Here is a 26,172-nt window from a genome sequence, read left to right as displayed (position 1 = left end):
TAAAAGTAAACAACCTAAATTCACCTACCGGTAATGTTTCTGTATCTTTGTGTAACTTTGTATTACTGTGTGTTTAGTACTACTGTGGAAGGCCTGTCTATCTCTCCCTTTTCACTTGTATCAGCCTGACCATTTTCATTTGTATCAGCCCTGTTGGGTTTGCAGTGTTGGGGAGTAGTGAACTACATGTAGTTCAACTAGTCATTTTACTACATTTTGCAGTAGATTGGTGGTAGTTTAACTAAATTCAAATCTAGGTAGTGTTTTGAGTAGTTGCTAAGTTTTTCCCATGTAGCGGTGTAGCTAACTACTTGAACTACACACTACTGTTTTACCATGTAGCGGTGTAGCTAACTACTGGAACTATACACTACTGTTTTACCATGTAGCGGTGTAGCTAACTACTGGAACTATACACTACTGTTTTACCATGTAGCTAACTACTGGAACTATACACTACTTTTTTACCATGTAGCGGTGTAGCTAACTACTGGAATTACACACTACTTTTTTCCCATGTAGCGGTGTAGCTAACTACTGGAATTACACACTACTGTTTTACCATGTAGCGGTGTAGCTAACTACTGGAACTATACACTACTGTTTTACCATGTAGCTAACTACTGGACCTACATACTACTGTTTTACCATGTAGCGGTGTAGCTAACTACTGGAACTATACACTACTGTTTTACCATGTAGCGGTGTAGCTAACTACTGGAACTATACATCCTTTCCTAGCAAAATGAAAAGATAATATGGATGAACTATGCAATAATGTTCCTGTCTAGTAGACTGACTCTCTACATCATTACTCTCTGTCATTTAGATTAACAAAGTGAACCATAGATGACATGACCCTTGACTTTCACAGACAGCCAATCATCACCCACAAACAGTTCAAGGAGACCAATTAGCATGGAGACAACACGGGGCAGCCTTACTTGATGAATGTAATACATTACGTTCGCATCATATTGAAGGTAATTTTCTGGGAGTTGCTCATGATAACAACACTGCCATCAGACAACAGAGTGATGTTGCTAATGCAACGATACTATAACACAGATCACTGCAGGTAAGCACAGATGGTTTCTGACACCGATAGAGGTAGGGAGTGGAGATGTGATTGGGATTAAGTCATGTTGGTCCTCCACTCTCACATCCTCCCAAGACAAGGTATGTATTGGAGCATGTGATTGTGAATACCATTTTTATTAGCCTGTTTTTTATTTTATCTGGCCCAGCTCGCTAATGAAATTTTTTTGTTGTTGAATTTTACCCCTTTTTCTCCCCAATTTCGTGGTATCCAATTGTTTTAGTAGCTACTATCTTGTCTCATCGCTACAACTCTCGTACGGGCTCGGGAGAGACCAAGGTTGAAAGTCATGCGTCCTCCGATACACAACCCAACCAAGCCGCACTGCTTCTTAACACAGCGCGCATCCAACCCGGAAGCCAGCCGCACCAATGTGTCGGAGGAAACACTGTGCACCTGGCAACCTTGGTTAGTGCGCACTGCGCCCGGCCCGCCACAGGAGTCGCTGGTGCGCGATGAGACAAGGACATCCCTACTGGCTAGGTCCTCCCTAACCCGGACGATGCGAGGCCAACTGTGCGTCGCCCCACGGACCTCGCGGGCCTCGCGGCCGGTTACGACAGAGCCTGGGCGCAAACCCAGAGTCACTGATGGCACAGCTGGCGCTGCAGTACAGCGCCCTTAACCACTGCGCCACCCGGGAGGCCCGCTAATGAAAATTTGATGTGCATTTCTCCTCATATGCTCTTTGAGAAATCTATTGTCACACAGTGGGGCGGGGTATCCCCATTGAGAATAACTAGTGACAAAAACTAATTAAATGCTGAAGTAATCCCTGACACAATTTTGGGAATAGTGAAGTGAGAAGGGCCACAGCCTTTTCAGTTTCAATCTGAACCTGACCACTGACTGCATTGTTTTCCTCGTCATTGTGGCTCTTCCTTTCTAGATGGCTCTCACCCCGACACCACCCTGTACAGGAAACTGCCTCATCAATCCTAAAACCCAAACTTCAAGGGGAAGTTCCAGACAATCTCCAGTGTTGATGCCAGGCCAAATTTGGTGTTAGTATGTTAGCTACACCGCTACCTGGTAAAACAATAGTATGTGCTGTGTCCTAAATGGTACCCTATGCCCTACATAGTGCACTACTTTGACCAGATACCTATGGGCCCAGTCAGAAGTAGTGTACTATATAGAGGATAGGGTGCCATTTTGGATACAACCCAGGTTTGTCCTCCCTGCGCCGCTGTGGCCTCAATCAGTCAGTACATCTCCTTTATCTGGCTGGAGCAGACAGGCAGCTCGGGGACAGGGACACACTCCTCTATTGGTGACTATTGTTTTGGCGTTTCTCTCTCTATTTCTCTCTCAACCCCCACATTTCCTGCGTCTGCTCCCCCTCCCTACACACACACACACACACACACACTACTCTCTCAAGTGCTAAGTCTTGTTGTGGTCAGGTGGGGTTGAGTCGTGTTGGCAAGGGTTCAGAAGTCCCTCCCATGGACAAAGTGTCTTAAATGAACCCTGAACACACAGAGAACATACTGTTTAGAATGTCCTGCCGTCCCTTCCATAGGGGGAAACCTTCTTACTGTGAACATAACCCATGATGCAATGGAAAAGCTAAAGGAAGGTGATGAACAGTTCAGTATGTACCAGTACCGTAGGTTCAGTAATAGCACAATAAACAACCCCTTCCTGTCGTCAGGGGATACAGCTGGCTCTTCAATACCAACTCCTTCTCCAGCTTGATTAAAGCCCGTGTTCCTTTGTCAGAAAGACAGCTTCTTTTAATGTCCTGTGTTGGTTGTAAGTCAGTGAAAGTTTGTTGGTATTATTTTGTAGCCACTCCTTCAGAGGTATGTGTATGTGAATAGGACTTGGTGTTTTTTGTTAATGTAATGTTTCTCTTAAAGTCTTGGTCATTATTCTGTTTCATTTGTTCCCAGGGGGGGGATGCACCTTGGGAGTGTTTAGGCAAGAGGCCTGCGGGCATACATCACCCGTCATATTTAATGTCTATGCACACTAGTTAAGACCTGGGCAGACCACCCCCTGTATTTGGTTAGCTCGCCAGGTGGTGCTATAAATTAGGTAAGTAGTGGGAAGGCAGGTAAGGTAGGATAGGGGACTCTTTCATTTTTACTTTGGTTCCATCCAGCCCGTTTTCCCCACTTTACCGTGTTAGGGAAGAAGGCATTTCCTGTAAACTGTCGTTTTCTCTGCATCTGTCATCCTTCCCCTTGCCTACGATCACATACCTTTTCCCTCCACGGGGAGCTGAGATGTATCAGGATGTTGCGTTCCCTCCTCCAAGAGGCGTACGTAACAGTTTTGCTAACTGTTAATCCTCGTATTTTCCTAAATATTTGATCAATTCAACATATTCACTCATATCTCCTCGGTGACATAGCTGATGCCCCCCCAAACAATGTAAAGGGTTTTGAGAAAAGTGCTATTTAAATCCGATCCAATAGCATCATTATTCTTATAATGTGATATCATTGATAGCTTACTCCATGCTTCTAGACTCTTTATTTGCTTTTAAATAACTTGAAAAGAGAGCAAACATTTTTTTAAATATGTATCTTTATTCCTTTGTACAAAAATCCTTATAATCATCAGGTTAGGGACTGATCTGTTTGTAGTATAGTATAATATAATACTGTACATCACTTTGCACTTTACAATATAAAACAGAGCATTTTCACAATTACTGTACATGGGGAGGTTCCAACACATTGGGTTGTGATAACAATGGGTTTCACTATTATAAGGCCTTCCATCAAGAAACAGCAGGTTGCCACTTACTGATCACAAGATACTGTGGAGTCTCTACTGCTTCCCCCATTGATTGGTTTCCTTCATATCTGCATATTAAATGGCAACCATTCATGTTCTCCTGTCGAAGAGAGACACGTTCATGTTCTCCTGTCGAAGAGAGGCACGTTCATGTTCTCCTGTTGAAGAGAGACACGTTCATGTTCTCCTGTCGAAGAGAGGCACGTTCATGTTCTCCTGTTGAAGAGAGACACGTTCATGTTCTCCTGTCGAAGAGAGACACGATCATGTTCTCCTGTCGAAGAGAGACATGTTCATGTTCTCCTGTCGAAGAGAGACACGTTCATGTTCTCCTGTTGAAGAGAGACACGATCATGTTCTCCTGTCGAAGAGAGACACGATCATGTTCTCCTGTCGAAGAGAGACACGATCATGTTCTCCTGTTGAAGAGAGACACGATCGTGTTCTCCTGTTGAAGAGAGACACGATCGTGTTCTCCTGTTGAAGAGAGACACGATCGTGTTCTCCTGTTGAAGAGAGACACGTTCGTGTTCTCCTGTTGGAGAGACACGTTCGTGTTCTCCTGTTGAAGAGAGACATCATGTTCTCCTGTTGAAGAGAGACACGATCATGTTCTCCTGTCGAAGAGAGACACGATCGTGTTCTCCTGTTGAAGAGAGACACGTTCCTGTTCTCATGTTGAAGAGAGACACGTTCGTGTTCTCCTGTTGAAGAGAGACACATCATGTTCTCCTGTTGAAGAGAGACACGATGACTATAAGACAGCATGATTTAGGTGTGAATATGTCACCAGTCTGAGGGAAGGGATGTAGTCTACCACCTCAGGTCCAGTGGTGTTCTAGATATTGGAACATGATGCTCTTTTAATTCCTCATATTTTAACCTTTTTTTCCCCAGAGGGACCAGGAGAGAGCTGGCTTTCTCCGAACACAACAGGACAAAACTGTGCTATTTAAGATCTGTGTGTGTGTGTGTGTGTGTGTTCAGCAGTAGCCATCCATGCAGCCTGTTCTCTCTTCTCTTTCCACGTGGTCTCAGCAGCTCTCTCGCCTTCTCCGTCTCTCTCTCCGTCTCCGTCTTTCTCCGTCTACATCTCTCCGTCTCTTTCCGTTCACATATCTGTCAGACACAGTCATTAGCATGCAGCAGTCAGGTACAGTTATGTGTGTGCGCATGTCTACGTCTCTGTGTGTTCTCTGAAACAGCACTGCTTCTCTGCTGATAGTGGTATCAGTGATAGTCATGTACTATAGACTACTATCACTGGAGGGTGTGTAGATAGCCCACCTCAACCTTGCAGACATAGAGCTGTGATTTAGCTGGATACTACATATAGACACTAGGGGAGCTGTGATTCAGCGGGATACTACATATAGACACTAGGGGAGCTGTGATTCAGTGGGATACTGCATATAGACACTAGGGGAGCTGTAATTCAGCGGGATACTACATATAGACACTAGGGGAGCAGTGATTTAGCGGGATACTGCTTATAGACACTAGGGGAGCTGTGATTCAGCGGGATACTACATATAGACACTAGGGGAGCAGTGATTTAGCGGGATACTGCATACAGACACTAGGGGAGGTCTGTGATTCAGCGGGATACTGCATAGACACTAGGGGAGCTCTGATTCAGTGGGATACTGCATACAGACACTAGGGGAGCTCTGTGATTCAGCTGGATACTGCAGGGATGACACTAGAGGAGATATGGGATTCAGCTGGATACTGCATATAGACACTAGGGGAGCTCTGTGATTCAGCTGGATACTGCAGGGATGACACTAGAGGAGATATGGGATTCAGCTGGATACTGCAGGGATGACACTAGAGGAGATATGGGATTCAGCTGGATACTGCAGGGATGACACTAGGGGAGATATGGGATTCAGCTGGATACTGCAGGGATGACACTAGAGGAGATATGGGATTCAGCTGGATACTGCAGGGATGACACTAGAGGAGATATGGGATTCAGCTGGACACTGCAGGGATGACACTAGAGGAGATATGGGATTCAGCTGGATACTGCAGGGATGACACTAGGGGAGATATGGGATTCAGCTGGATACTGCAGGGATGACACTAGAGGAGATATGGGATTCAGCTGGACACTGCAGGGATGACACTAGAGGAGATATGGGATTCAGCTGGATACTGCAGGGATGACACTAGAGGAGATATGGGATTCAGCTGGATACTGCAGGGATGACACTAGGGGAGCTGTGATTTCCAAATGGCACCCTATTCCCTTTAGGGATGTACTACCCCATAGGGCTCTGGTCAAAAGCAGTGCACTATGCGGCTTGTAGGCTACTAGCCGCTCGACATGTTAGCATCTCAATGAAAAGGGGAATGAATTATATTAAAGGCCTAACCAGCAGTAAATAGTGCAGGCCACTGAGGCCAGGTTGTAGGTTTAACTGTGAGGGGACGGCAATAGAAAATAGACCTCATGATATACTGAGCTCAGCTGGCATAGAAACACTAGACTAATGGAATATAAGGAGATTGAAACACTAGACTAATGGAATATAAAGAGATTGAAACACTAGATTCATGGGATATAAGGAGATTGAAAGACTAGACTAATGGAATATAAAGAGATTGAAACACTAGACTAATGGAATATAATGAGATTGAAACACTAGATTCATGGGATATAAAGAGATTGAAACACTAGACTAGTGGAATATAAAGAGATTGAAACACTAGACTAGTGGAATATAAAGAGATTGAAACACTAGACAAATGGAATATAAGGAGATTGAAACACTAGACTAGTGGAATATAAAGAGATTGAAACACTAGATTCATGGGATATAAAGAGATTGAAACACTAGATTCATGGGATATAAAGAGATTGAAACACTAGACTAGTGGAATATAAAGAGATTGAAACACTAGATTCATGGGATATAAAGAGATTGAAACACTAGATTCATGGGATATAAAGAGATTGAAACACTAGATTCATGGAATATAAAGGAGATTGAAACACTAGACTAATGGAATATAAAGAGATTGAAACACTAGACTAATGGAATATAAAGAGATTGAAACACTAGACTAATGGAATATAAAGAGATTGAAACACTAGACTAAGGGAATATAAAGAGATTGAAACACTAGACTAATGGAATATAAAGAGATTGAAACACTAGATTAATGGAATATAAGGAGATTGAAACACTAGACTAATGGAAAATAAAGAGATTGAAACACTAGACTAATGGAATATAAAGAGATTGAAACACTAGACTAATGGAATATAAAGAGATTGAAACACTAGACTAATGGAATATAAGGAGATTGAAACACTAGACTAATGGAATATAAAGAGATTGAAACACTAGATTCATGGGATATAAAGAGATTGAAACACTAGACTAGTGGAATATAAAGAGATTGAAACACTAGACTAGTGGAATATAAAGAGATTGAAACACTAGACAAATGGAATATAAGGAGATTGAAACACTAGTTTCATGGGATATAAAGAGATTGAAACACTAGATTCATGGGATATAAAGAGATTGAAACACTAGATTCATGGGATATAAAGAGATTGAAACACTAGATTCATGGGATATAAGGAGATTGAAACACTAGACTAATGGGATATAAAGAGATTGAAACACTAGATTCATGGGATATAATGGCATTGAAACACTAAACTAATGGAATATAAGGAGATTGAAACACTAGACTAATGGAATATAAGGAGATTGAAACACTAGATTCATGGGATAAAATGGCATTGTCAGGTTGTGCTGAATTTTTGTTTTGTTTTAAGATGCATACCAGCAAGTTCCCGGTCCAAACTGTCGATGAATCTCTGTAGGTCTCCTGTGTCTCCCATTCTGGCTGCAGACAAAAAGGAGAGCATGTGAGAAGGAGAAAAAGAGAGTGGTTGAAAGGAACATTTCTGTGGAGAGATTCAGCAGATTATATAAGAAGAAACTGCATCCCAAATTGCACCCTATTCCCTAGAGCCCTTAGGGCCCTGGTTAAATGTAGTGGACTATATAGGAAATAGGGTACCATTTGGAACACAATGAAGGAGTCAGGACACAACCCCTGGTTTAACCAAGATAGAAAATAAAATGCACAGACTCTTATTCAGCTGGCTTTATAAAAAAATCACATCTTAAACAGCCTATAATGTAAAACTACACTGAGCCAGTGAGACGCCTGCAGCACACCTCAGACTGACCGACATGGATCTTACAGTGTTATATTTAACTTATGTATGGCTTATGAATGCTTTATGTAATGCTATGTATGTCTAATGCATGTCTTAAGTCGTGTTATGCATGTCTAATGTATGTCTTAAGTAGTGTTATGTATGTCTAATGTATGTCTTAAGTAGTGTTATGTATGTCTAATGTATGTCTTAAGTAGTGTTATGTATGTCTTAAGTATTGCAATGTATGTCTTAAGAAGTGTTATGTATGTCTAATGCATGCCTTAAGTAGTGCTATTCATGTCTTAAGTAATGCAATGTGTGCCAGTATAATGGAGACAGACAGACTGGTGCCCCTCAACCAGCACTCTGTGGTCTTACCATTAACATTATTCCTTCATCTACATTAGACAATGTAGACTCTTTCACCCAGCCACACACAGCTGCTTCTACCTCCCCCCAACTCCTCTCTCCTCCCCCCAACTTCTCTCTCCTCCCCTCAAACCACTCTCCTCCCCTCAAACCACTCTCTCCTCCCCTCAAACCACTCTCTCCTCCCCTCAAACCACTCTCTCCTCCCCTCAAACCACTCTCTCCTCCCCCCAACTCCTCTCTCCTCCCCTCAAACCACTCTCTCCTCTCCTCAAACCACTCTCCTCCCCTCAAACCACTCTCTCCTCCCCTCAAACCACTCTCTCCTCTCCTCAAACCACTCTCTCCTCTCACCACTCCCTCAAACCACTCTCTCCTCTCCTCAAACCACTCCCTCAAACCACTCTCTCCTCTCCTCAAACCACTCTCTCCTCCCCTCAAACCACTCTCTCCTCAAACCACTCTCTCAAACCACTCTCTCCTCCCCTCAAACCACTCTCTCCTCCCCTCAAACCACTCCCTCAAACCACTCTCTCCTTTCCTCAAACCACTCTCTCCTCTCCTCAAACCACTCTCTCCTCCCCTCAAACCACTCGCTCCTCTCATCAAACCACTCGCTCCTCCCCTCCAGACACTCTCTCCTCCCCTCCAGACACTCTCTCCTCCCCTCAAACCACTCTCTCCTCCCCTCAAACCACTCTCTCCTCTCACCACTCCCTCAAACCACTCTCTCCTCTCCTCAAACCACTCTCTCCCCTCAAACCACTCTCTCAAACCACTCCCTCCTTTCCTCAAACCACTCTCTCCTCCCCTCAAACCACTCTCCTCTCCTCCCCTCAAACCACTCCCTCAATCCACTCTCCCCTCTCCTCAAACCACTCTCTCCTCCCGTCAAACCACTCTTTCCTCTCATCAAACTCCTCCTCCCCTCCAGACACTCTCCTCTCCCCTCCAGACACTCTCTCTGTCTTCCCCTCCAGACACTCTCTCTGTCTTCCCCTCCAGACACTCTCTCTGTCTTCCCCTCCAGACACTCTCTCTGTCTTCCCCTCCAGACACTCTCTCTGTCTTCCCCTCCAGACACTCTCTCTGTCTTCCCCTCCAGACACTCTCTCTGTCTTCCCCTCCAGACACTCTCTCTGTCTTCCCCTCCAGACACTCTCTCTGTCTTCCCCTCCAGACACTCTCTCTGTCTTCCCCTCCAGACACTCTCTCTGTCTTCCCCTCCAGACACTCTCCCCTCCCCTCCAGACACTCTCCCCTCCCCTCCAGACACTCTCCCCTCCCCTCCAGACACTCTCCCCTCCCCTCCAGACACTCTCCCCTCCCCTCCAGACACTCTCCCCTCCCCTCCAGACACTCTCCCCTCCCCTCCAGACACTCTCTCCTCCCCTCCAGACACACTTCACTCCACTCCAGACACTCTCTTCTGATCAGTGGTACATTATTTAACCATTATACCAACCCTAGGCCACCACCACACACTGACACACACACACCTTTACCAACCCTAAACCCCCACCACACACCTATACCAACCCTAAACCCCCACCACACACCTATACCAGCCCTAAACCCTAAACCCCCACCACACACCTATTGCAACCATAAACCCCCACCACAACCCTATACCAATCCTAAACCCCCACCACACACCTATACCAACCCTAAACCCCCACCACACACCTGTTGCAACCATAAACCCCCACCACAACCCTATACCAACCCTAAACCCCCACCACACACCTATACCAACCCTAAACCCCCACCACACACCTATACCAACCCTAAACCCCCACCACACACCTATACCAACCCTAAACCCCCAACACACACCTATACCAACCCTAAACCCCCACCACACACCTATACCAACCCTAAACCCCCACCACACACATATACCAACCCTAAACCCCCACCACACACCTATTGCAACCATAAACCCTAAACCCCCACACACATATACCAACCCTAAACCCTAAACCCCCACCACACACCTATACCAACCCTAAACCCCCACCACACACCTATACCAACCCTAAACCCCCACCACACACCTACACCAACCCTAAACCCCCACCACACACCTATACCAACCCTAAACCCCCACCACACACCTACACCAACCCTAAACCCCCACCACACACCTACACCAACCCTAAACCCCCACCACACACCTATACCAACCCTAAACCCCCACCACACTCCTATACCAACCATAAACCCCCACCACACACCTATACCAACCATAAACCCCCACCACACACCTATACCAACCCTAAACCCCCACCACACACCTATACCAACCCTAAACCCCCACCACACACCTATACCAACCCTAAACCCCCACCACACACCTATACCAACCATAAACCCCCACCACACACCTATACCAACCATGAACCCCACTCCCCAACCCCCAGATGACGCTCAATAGCCCTGCAGGAGACAGGCTGTAGAAGCACAGCAGCCCAGCTTTGTTGTGTAAACTCAACTCAATGGTGATCGATGGTAATGCACTAATTATCTGTGTAAAAGTAATATTGAATGGACTGATAATGATCTCCTACTGCAGTGTTTCTCAACCCTGGTCCTCCAGTATCCCCAACAGGAAGCTGTTTCATTGTAGCTCTTGACAAACACCCCTCATTCAACTCATTGAGGGCTTGATAATTAGTTGACTAAATGTCTACTGTTGGAGGTGCTTGAGGACCAGAAAATACTGTGCTACTATGACTCTAGCTGGTCAGATAGCTCAGAGCTAGTTTAGATGGTCAACTGATGGGTTGAGATGTAGTGGTATTAGTCTCTTACCTTTGGGCGTCACTGTTATGCCTGCAGTGTGGAGCTCTTCTTCGCTGGTGTTCCAACTGTTACCCAGAGACACCTCACTGCCTGGAGGAAGGGATGAGCAAGAGAGGGACAGACAAGGTTAGACCATGTGGAACAACTAATATTTACCATCTAGTAGACACTTTTATTCAAAGCAACTTACAGTATTGGATGCCTACCTGGCATTGCTGTCACGCCCTGGCCATAGAGAGGCTTTTATTCTCTATTTTGGTAGGCCAGGGTGTGACTAGGGTGGGCATTCTATGTTCATTTTCTATGTTCTGGATTTCTGTGTTTGGCCGTGTGTGGTTCTCAATCAGAGGCAGCTGTCTATCGTTGTCTCTGATTGAGAACCATACTTAGGTAGCCTTTTCCCACTATGGGTTGTGGGTAGTTATTTTCTGTTTTGCACCTGACGGAGCTGTTTCGGTTGTTCTTTTGTTGTTTAGTGTTCAGCTTCACCATTAAAATGACGAACACTACCACGCTGCGTTTTGGTCCTCACCTTCTTCCACCAACGGCCGTTACAATTGCAAGCTCCATGCTCTACCCACTGAGCTACAGAGGACTATTCTGACAGCTAATGTTGAATATAACTTTCAGAATGAATGATGTGCTAAATAAGCTAATGCAACTCTTCATCCACAGACAGTCATGCACATCCATTCCATGTAATGGAGCAAACATGCATTAGTTGAAATGGTGTTATTGTGTTACTTTCTATTTTAATGTTACTCTCTATTTTCATGTAAAGTTGATGCATGTTCATGAGCCGATGATGTCACCAGTGAAAACTATCAAGTGTGGGTTGACCGTCGCTGCCCACGTGCGTATTCACCCGCTATACCTCATCTGAGTCACCGTTCACGCATAAACAACACGCGCCCTCTTCCACGTATGTAATGGACACATAACAACGACCATAAAGGTTTAGACCTAAAGGCTACTCACTGCAGTCACTATTGTCCTCCACGCCGCTGTCGCTGACCACTGAGCCGTCGTCCCCTAGCCCGGTGCGCCGTTTGGCTTCAGACAGGAGCCGCTCGTATTCGTACGGGACGCTTTGTGAAGGCTCGCTCAACTCCTCAACCACATCCGCGAACTCCTGGAGTAGATCAGTTAGCTCCAGCTCCAAGTCTGATAGGGGATTTCGAATATGGTTTTAGTTAGAGTGAGAATAATTCAATTAGTGATTAAATATAATAACTTTATACATGTATTTTAATTAGCCTATTAATAAACGTTATTAACGTCAAAAACGAAATAACCGCTACCAAACAAAATCAGGCTATTTGAAATCGATCCACATTAAAAATCTACACCAGTAGGACTAAAATACAAGAAAAAAACGCTGCAATAATCAATAGCCTAGTGATAAACATGTCACATCAAGCCAACACTCAGAACCCACCTGAAAAGTTGTCTGTGGGCATTCTGAAGTTTTCTGTAGACATTCTGAAAAGCGGGAATAATGCGTCGATGACTACTAGAATACTTGAACTGTTCAAGAAGTTAAGTTTGAAGTGGACACATGGGGTCTTCTGTTTATAAAGCCTCCTTAGACTCTACTCACAACGGGACGCGCTCTGCAGCACCCAATCAGATCACTGCGTGCGCGGCTTCTGTGGTTACAGTAGTGAGTGGGCGTCTCGAAAGTAACAGTAAAGGGCGAGGAGAAAAACAAACGTAAACGAATGAACGGAACAGTCTCAGAAACCCCAAAATAGAGTCTTATGCAACTCGGAGACATTTTTCTGATGGGTTTTCCATGCGTCACAGAAATCCTCTCTATGCTGCCAATTCAGTATAGAGTTTAAAGGAAATTGACGAATGGAATAATGAGATTTTGCAAAAAGATTTTGTCTATGAGTTCAACCATTATGTAGTAAATTGTATGCCTACTGTTTCCTACTATCTATTATAAACAGCCAATCTGGCTATCCTACTACTGTTTCCCAGGAAATAACCTTTATTAACAAAACCTCACTGTAAAATCCAATTCATGAAGTTCGTTTTTATCATTATTTTTGAAAATTAACCCCAAACTACAGTAACTGTCAAATGTTTGGACACACTTACTCATTCAAGGGTTTTTCTTTATTTTTAATAGTTATACATTGTAGAATAATAGTGAAGACATCAAAACTATGAAATAACACATATGGAATCTTGCAGTAAACAAAAAATGTTAAACAAATAAAATACATTTTATATTTGAAATTCTTCAAAGTAGCCACCCTTTGCCTTGATGACAGCGTTGCACACTCTTGGCATTCTCTCCACCAGCTTCATGAGGAATGATTTTCCAACAGTCATGAAGGAGTTCCCACAAATGCTGAGCACTTTTTGGCTGCTTTTCGTTCACTCTGGGGTCCAACTCATCCCAAACCATCTCAATTGGGTTGAGGTCGGGTGATTGTGGAGGCCAGGTCATCTGATGCAGCACTCCATCACTCTCCTTGGTCAAATAGCCCTTACACAGCCTGGAACCGTTTTTCCTGGTACTGCATGTTCACTGTAGAAGGCCCATTGTTGTAAAGTCACATGAAACTACTCCAACCAACCAACAGGGGTCACTCAAGAATTGTGAATAAAACACTACAATTCATGTCACTGCCAACGTAGACCTCTGTCCTACTGGCTGACTTACTGGTGTCATGCCTACACCTCTGGGGAGGAAATATTATAGCTCTTTTAAGTCATATTTCTATACTGAGTTGGACAATACTAGAATTGGAGAAGCACTCTGAGACCACAGTGATCATTTGCCATTTGTGGCCACAGTTGACACAGGTGGAATTGGAACTTTGTGGTGGAACAGCTGTCCTCAAACTGACTCGTTTCTCATCCTGATTAACAGTAAGTATGTTACCACGGTTACAGAGAAGAACCTTTTGTATGTCATGTTTCTTTCACCACAACCATTTACATAATCATTTTACTTTCAATTGGTCAATTCCTCAAACCACTGAACCAGAGATAAAGGGTACAGGAAGAAGTTAAAGAATACTGTCAAATCAGGTTATTCAGTTACCTGTAGTGCAAAGAATACTGACTAACCAGTTGTTCTAATTTGCTGCTGCAAACTGTCCAATCAGCTCAGTAAGTTACAGTAGTGGGAGGGGCAGCAGGTGTGTGTGTTAGCATAGCAGTGCCCAAATAAGGCAGTAGGTGTACAACACCCACCTCCAGCCCCAGTCTTCCTCCCTACACTAGTCTGGCAGAGTGACAGGTGGGAGGGGTGGGAGAGGAGTAGACGGTATTAACAGTATCCAGGTAGGCTACAGGTACAGCTACCTCCAGCCCCAGTCTTCCTACTCTTAGCAGAGGTGGAGGCAGAGGAAACCCAGACAGGTGTCATGTGTGTAGGCTACGGGCCATGGGACGGATGAAAATATGAACTGGGCTGTACTCCTTCAGGTCAGTCAATCATTAGAACATTTCCTTATCGCTTAATTAATGAATCACTGTACGGCAATTTATCTGTCATATCATCTGTCATATCATATCTTGTATCTATGTAATTGTCTAATAAATATTAGTTCGCCAAAGGTCATTGACCATAGGTCAATATGAGTGCAGTATCTGTGACTACATCTTCTCGTTCATGCATTGACACAGACTGATTAATAGTGTTCTCTGGAAGCTAACAGAAGGCAATATGACAGTGTTATCTTTGACTACATTCATTCGTAGCCTGTTTATTTAGTTACTCTGGCAGCATGGTATTATTGTTGATCATTACTTGGTCCTTGTTTTGGTAGCTCTCCTATCACAGGGAGCTAGTATATGGGTGATAGGTCACGGGTTGTGGGATATTGTTGAGAAAAAAAGTCACAAAGTCCTTGAGTTAATGGATTACTGTTGTGACTGGGAGCACATGAAAAAGAAGCCCCTCTTTACACTCCTTGGGTGTATAAAGAATAATGCTAGAGGACAGCTATTATTCACTATTATTTAATATGGAACATCGTCATGTAAATATGTCAATTGTAATGTAAATTCTCTGCATGTGTTTCGTTAAGTGCTTTTTTTAATAACTATTCTTTATAATTCCACAAGCATGTTTTGTCATTAGTCATGGTGCAGTAGGTTTGAATAGTAAGTGGATGGGGGGGGGTGAGATGCATCAGATTATATTACAGTACTGCTGCACACACAGGATTTGTCCCCAATGCCACCCTAATTCCCTAAATGGTGCACAGAAGTAGTTCACTGGGTCCTGGTCAGCAGTACTGCACTGGGTCCTGGTCAGAAGTAGTTCACTGGGTCCTGGTCAGAAGTACTGCACAGGGTCCTGGTCAGAAGTAGTTCACTGGGTCCTGGTCAGAAGTTGTTCACTGGGTCCTGGTCAGAAGTACTGCACTGGGTCCTGGTCAGAAGTACTGCACTGGGTCCTGGTCAGAAGTAGTGCACTGGGTCCTGGTCAGAAGTAGTTCACTGGGTCCTGGTCAGAATTACTGCACTGGGTCCTGGTCAGAAGTAGTGCACTGGGTAATGGTCAGAAGTAGTTCACTGGGTCCTGGTCAGAAGTACTGCACTGGGTCCTGGTCAGAAGTACTGCACTGGGTCCTGGTCAGAAGTAGTGCACTGGGTCCTGGTCAGAAGTACTGCACTGGGTCCTGGTCAGAAGTACTGCACTGGGTCCTGGTCAGAAGTACTGCACTGGGTCCTGGTCAGAAGTAGTTCACTGGGTCCTGGTCAGAAGTACTGCACTGGGTCCTGGTCAGAAGTAGTTCACTGGGTCCTGGTCAGAAGTACTGCACTGGGTCCTGGTCAGAAGTAGTTCACTGGGTCCTGGTCAGAAGTAGTTCACTGGGTCCTGGTCAGAAGTAGTTCACTGGGTCCTGGTCAGAAGTTGTTCACTGGGTCCTGGTCAGAAGTACTGCACTGGGTCCTGGTCAGCAGTACTGCACTGGGTCCTGGTCAGAAGTACTTCACTGGGTCCTGGTCAGAAGTACTGCACTGGGTCCTGGTCAGAAGTAGTTCACTGGGTCCTGGTCAGAAGTACTGCACTGGGTCCTGGTCAGAAGTACTGCACTGGGTCCTGGTCAGAAGTAGTTCACTGGGTCCTGGTCAGAAGTTGTTCACTGGGTCCTGGTCAGAAGTACTGCACTGGGTCCTGGTCAGAATTACTGCACTGGGTCCTGGTCAGAAGTAGTTCACTGGGTCCTGGTCAGAAGTAGATCACTGGGTCCTGGTCAGAATTACTGCACTGGGTCCTGGTCAGAAGTAGTGCACTGGGTCCTGGTCAGAAGTACTGCACTGGGTCCTGGTCAGAAGTAGTTCACTGGGTCCTGGTCAGAAGTTGTTCACTTTGTCCTGGTCAGAAGTACTGCACTGGGTCCTGGTCAGAAGTAGTGCACTGGGTCCTGGTCAGAATTACTGCACTGGGTAATGGTCAGAAGTAGTTCACTGGGTCCTGGTCAGAAGTTGTTCACTGGTTCCTGGTCAGAAGTACTGCACTGGGTCCTGGTCAGAAGTACTGCACTGGGTCCTGGTCAGAAGTACTGCACTGGGTCCTGGTCAGAAGTACTGCACTGGGTCCTGGTCAGAAGTAGTGCACTGGGTCCTAGTCAGAAGTAGTGCACTAAATAGGAATATTTAGGACTCAGGCACAGTCCCTTGTTTTAAAGGAGCCACTGAGGTAGAAATGTCACTGTTGATAATAGATCACTAAAGGAAGGAAGATGTTTTCGTCCTAGCCTACTTCAGGGGGAAATTCCAAGGATTATAATTTCCTCAGATGAATGTTTTTCCTCCTCACAACAATTTTTCTCCAGTGTTTAAGTTCCCTATTCAGGTTCTCCTTTAGAACGTGGTACATATCAGTGGTTTACTTCACACCAATGTCTTCTAGTGTTCCAAGTCCTACGTTTTCATTTCTATGTTCTCCTTTAGAACGTGCTGGTCACGGTCCATCTCAGGCAGATCCTGTGCTCCGGTTCTGTTCGGATCTCGGTTCCAGAGGAGCAGGAGGCTGGGATCCGGGTCGGGTCCATCGGGTCCACGTTCCCCCCCCTTTACCAGCTCCTGACCCAGTTCTACCTCAGGGTGGACCAGGGGACAGGGGATGTCTACACCACCGACAACAGGTGGTTATTTATGGAAACTCATTCTAGATGTGGTAGCCTACAGGCCTTCTGACTGTTTCTTTACATACCTGGATGGATTTCTGCACTTATTTGACATTTGTTATTGCTGTATGTTTGTAATGTATAGCGGTTGCTGATAAAGACACTTCCTCTTGACTTGTAGCAAAGTAATTATCTACACTATGTGACAAGAAGTATGTGGACACCTGCTCGTCGAACATCTCATTCCAAAGTCATGGGCATTAATATGGAGTTGGTCCCCCCTTTGCTGATATAACAGCCTCCACTCTTTTGGGAAGGCTTTCCTATTAGATGTTGGAACATTTCAGCCACAAGAGCATTAGTAAAGTCGGGCACTGATGTTGGGCGATTAGGTCTGGCTCGCAGTCGGCGTACCAATTAATCCCAAAGGTTTTCGATGGGGTTGAGGTAAGGACTCTGTGCAGGACAGTCAAGTTCTTCCACACCAATCTCGACAAATAATTTCTGTATGGACCTCGCTTTGTGCACAGGGGCGTTGTCATGCTGAAACAGGAAAGGGCCTTCTCCAAACTGTTGCCACAAAGATGGAAGCACAGAATCATCTAGAATGTCATTGTATGCTCTAGCGTTAAGAATTCCCTTCACTAAGGGGCCTAGCCAAAACCATGAAAAACAGCCCCAGACCATTATTCCTCCTCCACCAAACTTTACAGTTGGCACTATGCATTGGGACAGGTAGCGTTCTCCTGGCATTCGCCAAACCCAGATTCATCCATCGGACTGCCAGATGGTGAAGCGTGATTTATCACTCCAGAGAACTCGTTTCCACTGCTCCAGAGTCCAATGGTGGTGAGCATTGCGCATGGTGATCTTAGGCTTGTGTGCAGCTGCTCGGCCATGGAAAACCATTTTATGAAGCTCCCGAATAATCGTTATTGTGCTGACGTTGCTTCCACTGGCAGTTTCGAACTCGGTAGTGAGTGTTGCAACCAAGGACGGACGAGTTTTACACCCTACACGCTTCAGCACTCGGTGGTCCAGTTCTGTGAGCTTGTGTGGCCTACCACAGCCGCGATAACAGTACTTTCAGTTGTCCGGGCAGCTCTAGCTGGGCAGAAATTTGACTAACTGACTTGTTGGAAAGGTGGCATCCTATTATGGAGCCACGTTAAAGTCACTGAGCTCTTAAGGACGGGCCATTATACTGCCAATGTTTGTCCATGGAGATTGCATGGCTGTCTGTTCGATTTTACACACCTATCAGCAACGGGTGTGGCTGAAATAGCCGATTCCACTAATTTGAAGGGGTGTCCACGTACTTTTGTATATATAGTGTATGTTGTAACAGTAATTTATCCATCTATCTATTGCAGGATGGACCGAGAGGCCCTGTGTCCTGACCAACTCCAGGCTGAGGAGTGTATCGTCCCACACGACGCCATCGTGGGCCCTGAGGCAGAGCTGGTGAAGTTCATGGTAGTAGTAGAGGACATCAATGACCACGCTCCTCACTTTGACAACACTGAGATCCATCTGAGTGTCTCTGAGGATGTGGCTGTAGGGACCAGTTTCTTATTGGACGACCAGGCAGAGGACAGAGACATGGGACGTAACGGACAGCTGCAGTACCACCTAGGTGGAGCCGGTGGGTTTTTCAGTGTGACAGTAGAAGAAGAAGATGAAGTGGCCATTTTCTTTTTGGTTGTGCGACAAGGACTAGACCGCGAGAAGCAGGATCTTCATGAGATGACTCTAGTGGCCACAGACTGTGGTTCTACCCCACTAAGCGCCACAGCAACGTTAGTCATAAAAGTGACTGACGTGAACGACAACTGCCCAGAGTTTAGCCTGGACAGCACCCAGAAGGTGGTTATTACAGAGGACACACCCAGAGACACAGTAGTAGCCAGGGTCAGAGCCACAGACCTAGACCTGGGCCCCAACGCTGCCATTACCTACTCCCTCAGCCCCAAGGTCTCAGAACGGGCCAGGGAACTCTTCAGTCTGGACAGTCACACTGGCCTGATCAGCCTGAGAGGAGACCTCAGAGACCGCCACAGTGACAGTGTTAGTGACAGGGGAGAGGAGGTGGTGTTGAAAGTGTTAGCCAGCGGCCCGCACTGCCCCCCTGCAGACACTCAGGTAACCGTATCCCTGCTCCCCGCGCCATACCAGGAGAATGGCATAAAGATCAGGTTCATAGCAGAGCATCAAAACCAGACGATAGTGTTGCAGGAAAACCAGCCCCCCACTGTCTTGGCTCTGCTAGAGCTACCGGGGGATACTAGTAGTGTTAGAGGCTCTTCGTATCTCTCCATTGAAGGAGAGGTGCCGTTCTCTTTGAGCCGGCAGAATGGCAAATACCTCCTGTCGACATCAAAGCCTTTAGACTACGAGGTGAAGAGTGAATATCATGTTTCTGTAGTGATGCGTGGTGATGTTGAAGAGCCTGCAGCTCAGGGCTTCCCCAGGAGAGAGATCCAGGTGAGGGTGGTGGATGTGAATGATAATGCTCCACAGTTTCTCCAGAGTCACTATCTGATAGACATAGAGGAGAATAACCCCCCTGGGGCGTCTCTGCTGAAAGTCAGGGCGCAGGATGCAGACAGCGGTGAGAACGGGCAGGTCACTTACAAACTGGATCGACCATCACACACGGCGGCAGCAATAGCCCTTTATAGAATCGACCAGAACACAGGTCAGCTGACAGTTTCTGTACCCCTGGACAGGGAACAGCAAGATGTTCACAGACTGACAATTGTAGCCAGAGATAACGGCTTTCCTCCATTAGAGTCCTCTGTGATGGTGACGATCACCGTCCTGGACCAGAATGATAACGCTCCTGTCTTCATCACCCCTCACTTCATCTTCTTCATCCCTGAGAATATACCTCCTCTGGCCCAGGTGGGGAAGGTGGGGGTGTCAGACATAGACGCAGGGCTTAACGGGGAGGTGGAGGTGAGGGTGGTGAACAGCAGTGTCGGCCCCTTCGTCATAGACAACGCCCAGGGGACGCTGCGCTGCATGGCCGATGTCGACCGCGAGAAACAGGACCGCTACGAGTTAGATCTGCTCGCCACCGACAACGGACGCCCGTCACCTCTGACCTCCGTCGCCAGGGTAACAGTGTTCATCGAGGATGTTAACGACAACCAGCCCCAGGTCATCCTTCCCAGCAGCAACCTGTCGTGTCTCACCATCTCCACGGGGACCACCACGGGCACCATGGTAACCAAGATCTACGCCATCGACAAGGACTCAGGGTTAAACTCGGAGATCACATACACCATTGCAGCGCGGGAACCACCGGGCACCTCTCCATCATCCCATCACCACGGTGACAGTAGCAGCAGTCCCTTCCAGCTGGACGCTCGGTCTGGTAACGTGACCTTAGCCCAGAGGCTCATGGGTAAGGACCTGGGGATGCACCACCTGTTCATCGTGGTGACTGACGGTGGGAAACCAGCGCCCCTCCACACCACCGTCTGGGTCAATCTGCTGGTCAACGACACCTTGGAACCATGCCATCTGGACACCATGCCCAGATCCCTGCCCTACAGACTGGCACAGACGCCCTCCGAAACCCCCTCCGAGATGCCCGTCTGCGACAGACACGCTCAGTTGATCCTGCTGCTAGGCCTGGGCATGATGGTGGCCTCGCTCTGTCTGTTTCTGGCGACGGTTGTTTTATACATGAAACAGAGGAAGAGATCTAGAGGGGAACAACTGCAGAGGAGGGGGATAAATGAGGAGAATCAGATTCCTCTACGCATTCCGGAGAGATATTTCTTAGGAGAAGAGTTATAACGAGAGAGAGGCTTGTTCTGACTGGACTCTATATTATGAATTGTTGACGTTTCTTGTATACCTTTTTAAAAGCATGAAATGCTTAAAATTAAATACAATTAAAATACATTTTCACTATTTTCACACAAAGGAGTCTCTCTCTTTCAATATTCTAAGATGAAACGCTCTGGTTAAATGTCTGATACGATCCAATATACATTTTATCAGCTTTAAGCTGAGGTGATGAATTAAAGAACATCATTGATGTTAGGGTGGCCTAGTGGTTAGAGCATTGGACTAGTAACTGGAAGGTTGCAAGTTCAAACCCCCGAGCTGACAAGGCACAAATCTGTCATTCTGCCCCTGAACAGGCAGTTAACCCACTGTTCCTAGTCCGTCATTGAAAATAAGGATTTGTTCTTAACTGACTTGCCTAGTAAAAATTATTTACAAAGGAACATTTCTTTCTTCATTTGCCGTGAGCTTAATATTTAATTTACTTCAGCAAATTGTAGACTAAAATTAGCAGCAGAAGCTAACCCAAAGTAATGCAAACAAAGACAAGACTGTGTGACTTTGTTTATATACCAAATAGCACCCTATTCCCAACATAGTGCCCTACTTTTGGAATGGCTCTGGTCAAAAGTAGTGCACTATATAGGGAATAGGGTGATATTTGGGACACAGATATCTAATCAAAATGTGAGTGAGAATGAAATCTGAGACATTCAAGGAAATCATTAACTAGATAAATGTGACCTGTCAACAGAGGCAGACATTGATTTTCAATAACGGATACAAATTCAAAACGTACTAGCCTAATCCCTAGTGAGATCTTTATGTTTGGTTTCCATTATCTTTAGCCTAATCCCTAGTGAGATCTTTATGTTTGGTTTCCATTATCTTTAGCCTAATCCCTAGTGAGATCTTTATGTTTGGTTTCCATTATCTTTAGCCTAATCCCTAGTGAGATCTTTATGTTTGGTTTCCATTATCTTTAGCCTAATCCCTAGTGAGATATTTATGTTTGGTTTCCATTATCTTTAGCCTAATCCCTAGTGAGATATTTATGTTTGGTTTCCATTATCTTTAGCCTAATCCCCAGTGAGATCTTTATGTTTGGTTTCCATTATCTTTAGCCTAATCCCTAGTGAGATCTCTATGTTTGGTTTCCATTATCTTTAGCCTAATTCCTAGTGAGATCTTTATGTTTGGTTTCCATTATCTTTAGCCTAATCCCCAGTGAGATCTTTATGTTTGGTTTCCATTATCTTTAGCCTAATCCCCAGTGAGTTCTTTATGTTTGGTTTCCATTATCTTTAGCCTAAGCCCTAGTGAAATCTTTATGTCTGGTTTCCATTATCTTTAGCCTAATCCCTAGTGAGATCTTTATGTTTGGTTTCCATTATCTTTAGTCTAATCCCTAGTGAGATCTTTATGTTTGGTTTCCATTATCTTTAGCCTAATCCCTAGTGAGATATTTATGTTTGGTTTCCATTATCTTTAGCCTAATCCCCAGTGAGATCTTTATGTTTGGTTTCCATTATCTTTAGCCTAATCCCTAGTGAGATCTTTATGTTTGGTTTCCATTATCTTAAGCCTAATTCCTAGTGAGATCTTTATGTTTGGTTTCCATTATCTTTAGCCTAATCCCCAGTGAGATCTTTATGTTTGGTTTCCATTATCTTTAGCCTAATCCCCAGTGATATCTTTATGTTTGGTTTCCATTATCTTTAGCCTAAGCCCTAGTGAAATCTTTATGTCTGGTTTCCATTATCTTTAGCCTAATCCCTAGTGAGATCTTTATGTTTGGTTTCCATTATCTTTAGTCTAATCCCTAGTGAGATCTTTATGTTTGGTTTCCATTATCTTTAGTCTAATCCTTAGTGAGATCTTTATGTTTGTTTTCCATTATCTGATCTATCAGCCGAACACAAAATGCCTAACAAGACCCAGCATACTCTGATCTAGTGTTTTCAAACCTGGGAGACAGCTACCCCTCTATTTCTATTTGTGCACCAGCTGTTTTTTTCTCTAAGGAATAAAACAACAAAAACAAGACATGAAAATGACTTGTGTACCTAAATAGACAGTAGGTGAACTGAATAGTCACTCACTGTAAACCTGAAGTAGCTAGAAGACCATGAACTGTCTGTGTGGGGTATCAGGTGTTAAGCAACTGTACGCTAGTCCCTTAATGACGACAGTGAGGAGAGAAACACAGAGCAGCTCTAGGCCTGAAGACTGAGATCTTGTTCATACAAACCTGGGTTCAAACAGTGTTTGAAATCTTTCAAATACTTGATCTATGCTTAATTGAGCTTGTCTGCCGCAACGGAACCAATAGAATAATACCTGAAACATGCAAACTCCGCCCATCTGGCACTCCAGGGAGCCTCAAGCAAATGCTCAAAGACTTTTATGATTTCAAATACTATTTGAACCCAGGTCTGGTCTAAACTGAGGTAAGGCCCAGGTTAAGTTGATTGGAGCTTTCTCCGATTTCCCTCTCTGACTGATGGCTGCTCTCGGGTATTTAGACACACTAAAGGGTTTAATGTTCCTCTTGAGGGGAGGTGATGAAAGTTCCTCCAAGGAGCTGCTTAGAGGACTGCAGGAGGCCGTGGATCAGGTAGGGAGGGAGGCTGAGGAGGTGGGGTGTGGTGTGGTGAGGATTGGGGAAGGCAGGAGAGACAGGTGGGAGGTGGTGGGGGAGGGGTGGTGACAGTGGAAGAGGTAAGGATGCAGTAGGAGAGACGGAGTGAGGGGCTATAAATTGCATATGGACAGACAGGTGAGAGTCTGGAGAGGGGGCAGATGGGGAGGGGGAGGGGTTGTATGGGTCAACAGACAGGTGAGAGGCTGAGGGGGTAGATGGGGGAGGGGGAGGGGTTGTATGGGTCAACAGACAGGTGAGAGGCTGGGGGCGGGCAGATGGGGGAGGGGGAGGGGTTGTATGGGTCAACAGACAGGTGAGAGGCTGGGGGGCAGATGGGGGAGGGGTTGTATGGGTCAACAGACAGGTGAGAGGCTGGAGAGGGGGCAGATGGGGGAGGGGGAGGGGTTGTATGGGTCAACAGACAGGTGAGAGGCTGGGGGCGGGCAGATGGGGGAGGGGGAGGGTTTGTATGGGTCAACAGACAGGTGAGAGGCTGGGGGGCAGATGGGGGAGGGGTTGTATGGGTCAACAGACAGGTGAGAGGCTGGGGGTGATGGGGGAGGGTTGTATGGGTCAACAGACAGGTGAGAGGCTGGGGGGCATATGGGGGAGGGGGAGGGGTTGTATGGATCAACAGACAGCTGAGAGGCTGGGGGGGCAGATGGGGGAGGGTTGTATGGGTCAACAGACAGGTGAGAGGCTGGGGGCAGATGGGGGAGGGGTTGTATGGGTCAACAGACAGGTGAGAGGCTGGGGGGTATATGGGGGAGGGGGAGGGGTTGTATGGGTCAACAGACAGGTGAGAGGCTGGGGGGTATATGGGGGAGGGGGAGGGGTTGTATGGGTCAACAGACAGGTGAGAGGCTGGGCGGGGGAAGATGGGGGAGGGGTTGTATGGGTCAACAGACAGGTGAGAGGCTGGGGGGGTATAAGGGGGAGGGGGAGGGGTTGTATGGATCAACAGACAGGTGAGAGGCTGGGGGGGCAGATGGGGGGGGGTTGTATGGGTCAACAGACAGGTGAGAGGCTGGGGAGGGAGATGGGGGAGGGGTTGCATGGGTCAACAGACAGGTGAGAGTCTGGGGGGGCAGATGGGGGAGGGGTTGTATGGGTCAACAGACAGGTGAGAGGCTGGGGGGGCAGATGGGGGAGGGGTTGTATGGATCAACAGACAGGTGAGAGGCTGGGGGGGCAGATGGAGGAGGGGTTGTATGGGTCAACAGAGAGGTGAGAGGCTGGGGGGTATATGGGGGAGGGGGAGGGGTTGTATGGATCAACAGACAGGTGAGAGGCTGGGGGGTATATGGGGGAGGGGGAGGGGTTGTATGGGTCAACAGACAGGTGAGAGGCTGGGCGGGGGAAGATGGGGGAGGGGTTGTATGGGTCAACAGACAGGTGAGAGGCTGGGGGGTATAAGGGGGAGGGTTGTATGGGTCAACAGACAGGTGAGAGGCTGGGGAGGGAGATGGGGGAGGGGTTGCATGGGTCAACAGACAGGTGAGAGGCTGGGGGGGCAGATGGGGGAGGGGTTGTATGGGTCAACAGACAGGTGAGAGGCTGGGGGGTGATGGGGGAGGGGTTGTATGGGTCAACAGACAGGTGAGAGGCTGGGGGGCATATGGGGGAGGGGGAGGGGTTGTATGGATCAACAGACAGCTGAGAGGCTGGGGGGGCAGATGGGGAGGGTTGTATGGGTCAACAGACAGGTGAGAGGCTGGGGGCAGATGGGGGAGGGGTTGTATGGGTCAACAGACAGGTGAGAGGCTGGGGGTATATGGGGGAGGGGGAGGGGTTGTATGGGTCAACAGACAGGTGAGAGGCTGGGGGGTATATGGGGGAGGGGGAGGGGTTGTATGGGTCAACAGACAGGTGAGAGGCTGGGGGGGCAGATGGGGGAGGGTTGTATGGGTCAACAGACAGGTGAGAGGCTGGGGGGGCAGATGGGGGAGGGTTGTATGGGTCAACAGACAGGTGAGAGGCTGGGGAGGGAGATGGGGGAGGGGTTGCATGGGTCAACAGACAGGTGAGAGGCTGGGCGGGGGAAGATGGGGGAGGGGTTGTATGGGTCAACAGACAGGTGAGAGGCTGGGGGGGCAGATGGGGGAGGGTTGTATGGGTCAACAGACAGGTGAGAGGCTGGGGAGGGAGATGGGGGAGGGGTTGCATGGGTCAACAGACATGTGAGAGGCTGGGGGGGCAGATGGGGGAGGGGTTGTATGGGTCAACAGACAGGTGAGAGGCTGGGGGGGCAGATGGGGGAGGGGTTGTATGGATCAACAGACAGGTGAGAGGCTGGGGGGGCAGATGGAGGAGGGGTTGTATGGGTCAACAGAGAGGTGAGAGGCTGGGGGGTATATGGGGGAGGGGGAGGGGTTGCATGGGTCAACAGACAGGTGAGAGGCTGGGG

The 26,172-nt window shown here is 46.8% G+C and overlaps 2 protein-coding genes across 2 annotated transcripts; one reads left to right on the top strand and one right to left on the bottom strand.

Annotated features, from left to right (window-relative positions):
* Positions 1 to 3,770: 3,770 nt before the first annotated feature.
* LOC110489162 (uncharacterized) lies at positions 3,771 to 12,828 on the bottom strand. Its single transcript, XM_090198809.1, is given in 5 exon segments — positions 3,771 to 4,037; positions 7,658 to 7,720; positions 11,226 to 11,306; positions 12,195 to 12,380; positions 12,655 to 12,828. Coding segments are annotated over 5 exon segments (498 nt in total). The 5' UTR covers positions 12,698 to 12,828; the 3' UTR covers positions 3,771 to 3,912.
* A 1,611-nt stretch (positions 12,829 to 14,439) lies between these two features.
* On the top strand, positions 14,440 to 21,256 carry pcdh20 (protocadherin 20). Its single transcript, XM_021561771.3, has 3 exons — positions 14,440 to 14,663; positions 17,145 to 17,338; positions 18,694 to 21,256. Exons 1-3 carry the CDS (start codon positions 14,640 to 14,642, stop codon positions 21,125 to 21,127), a joined length of 2,652 nt encoding a protein of 883 aa, XP_021417446.3. The 5' UTR covers positions 14,440 to 14,639; the 3' UTR covers positions 21,128 to 21,256.
* Positions 21,257 to 26,172: the final 4,916 nt, after the last annotated feature.

This window comes from Oncorhynchus mykiss, chromosome 14 (assembly GCF_057628025.1).
Source record: "Oncorhynchus mykiss isolate SJ-2025 chromosome 14, ASM5762802v1, whole genome shotgun sequence".
NCBI classification, from domain to species: domain Eukaryota; kingdom Metazoa; phylum Chordata; class Actinopteri; order Salmoniformes; family Salmonidae; genus Oncorhynchus; species Oncorhynchus mykiss.
Note: the sequence above shows the minus strand (reverse complement) of the source record. Positions and strands in the feature narration are given on the sequence as shown.

Coding starts and splice junctions, on each gene's coding strand:
- pcdh20 (XM_021561771.3), top strand. CDS start 14,640: ATGAACTGGGCTGTACTCCTTCAG. Junction 14,664..17,144: donor ACTGGGCTGTACTCCTTCAG/GTCAGTCAATCA, acceptor GTTCTCCTTTAG/AACGTGCTGGTCACGGTCCA. Junction 17,339..18,693: donor GTCTACACCACCGACAACAG/GTGGTTATTTAT, acceptor TATCTATTGCAG/GATGGACCGAGAGGCCCTGT.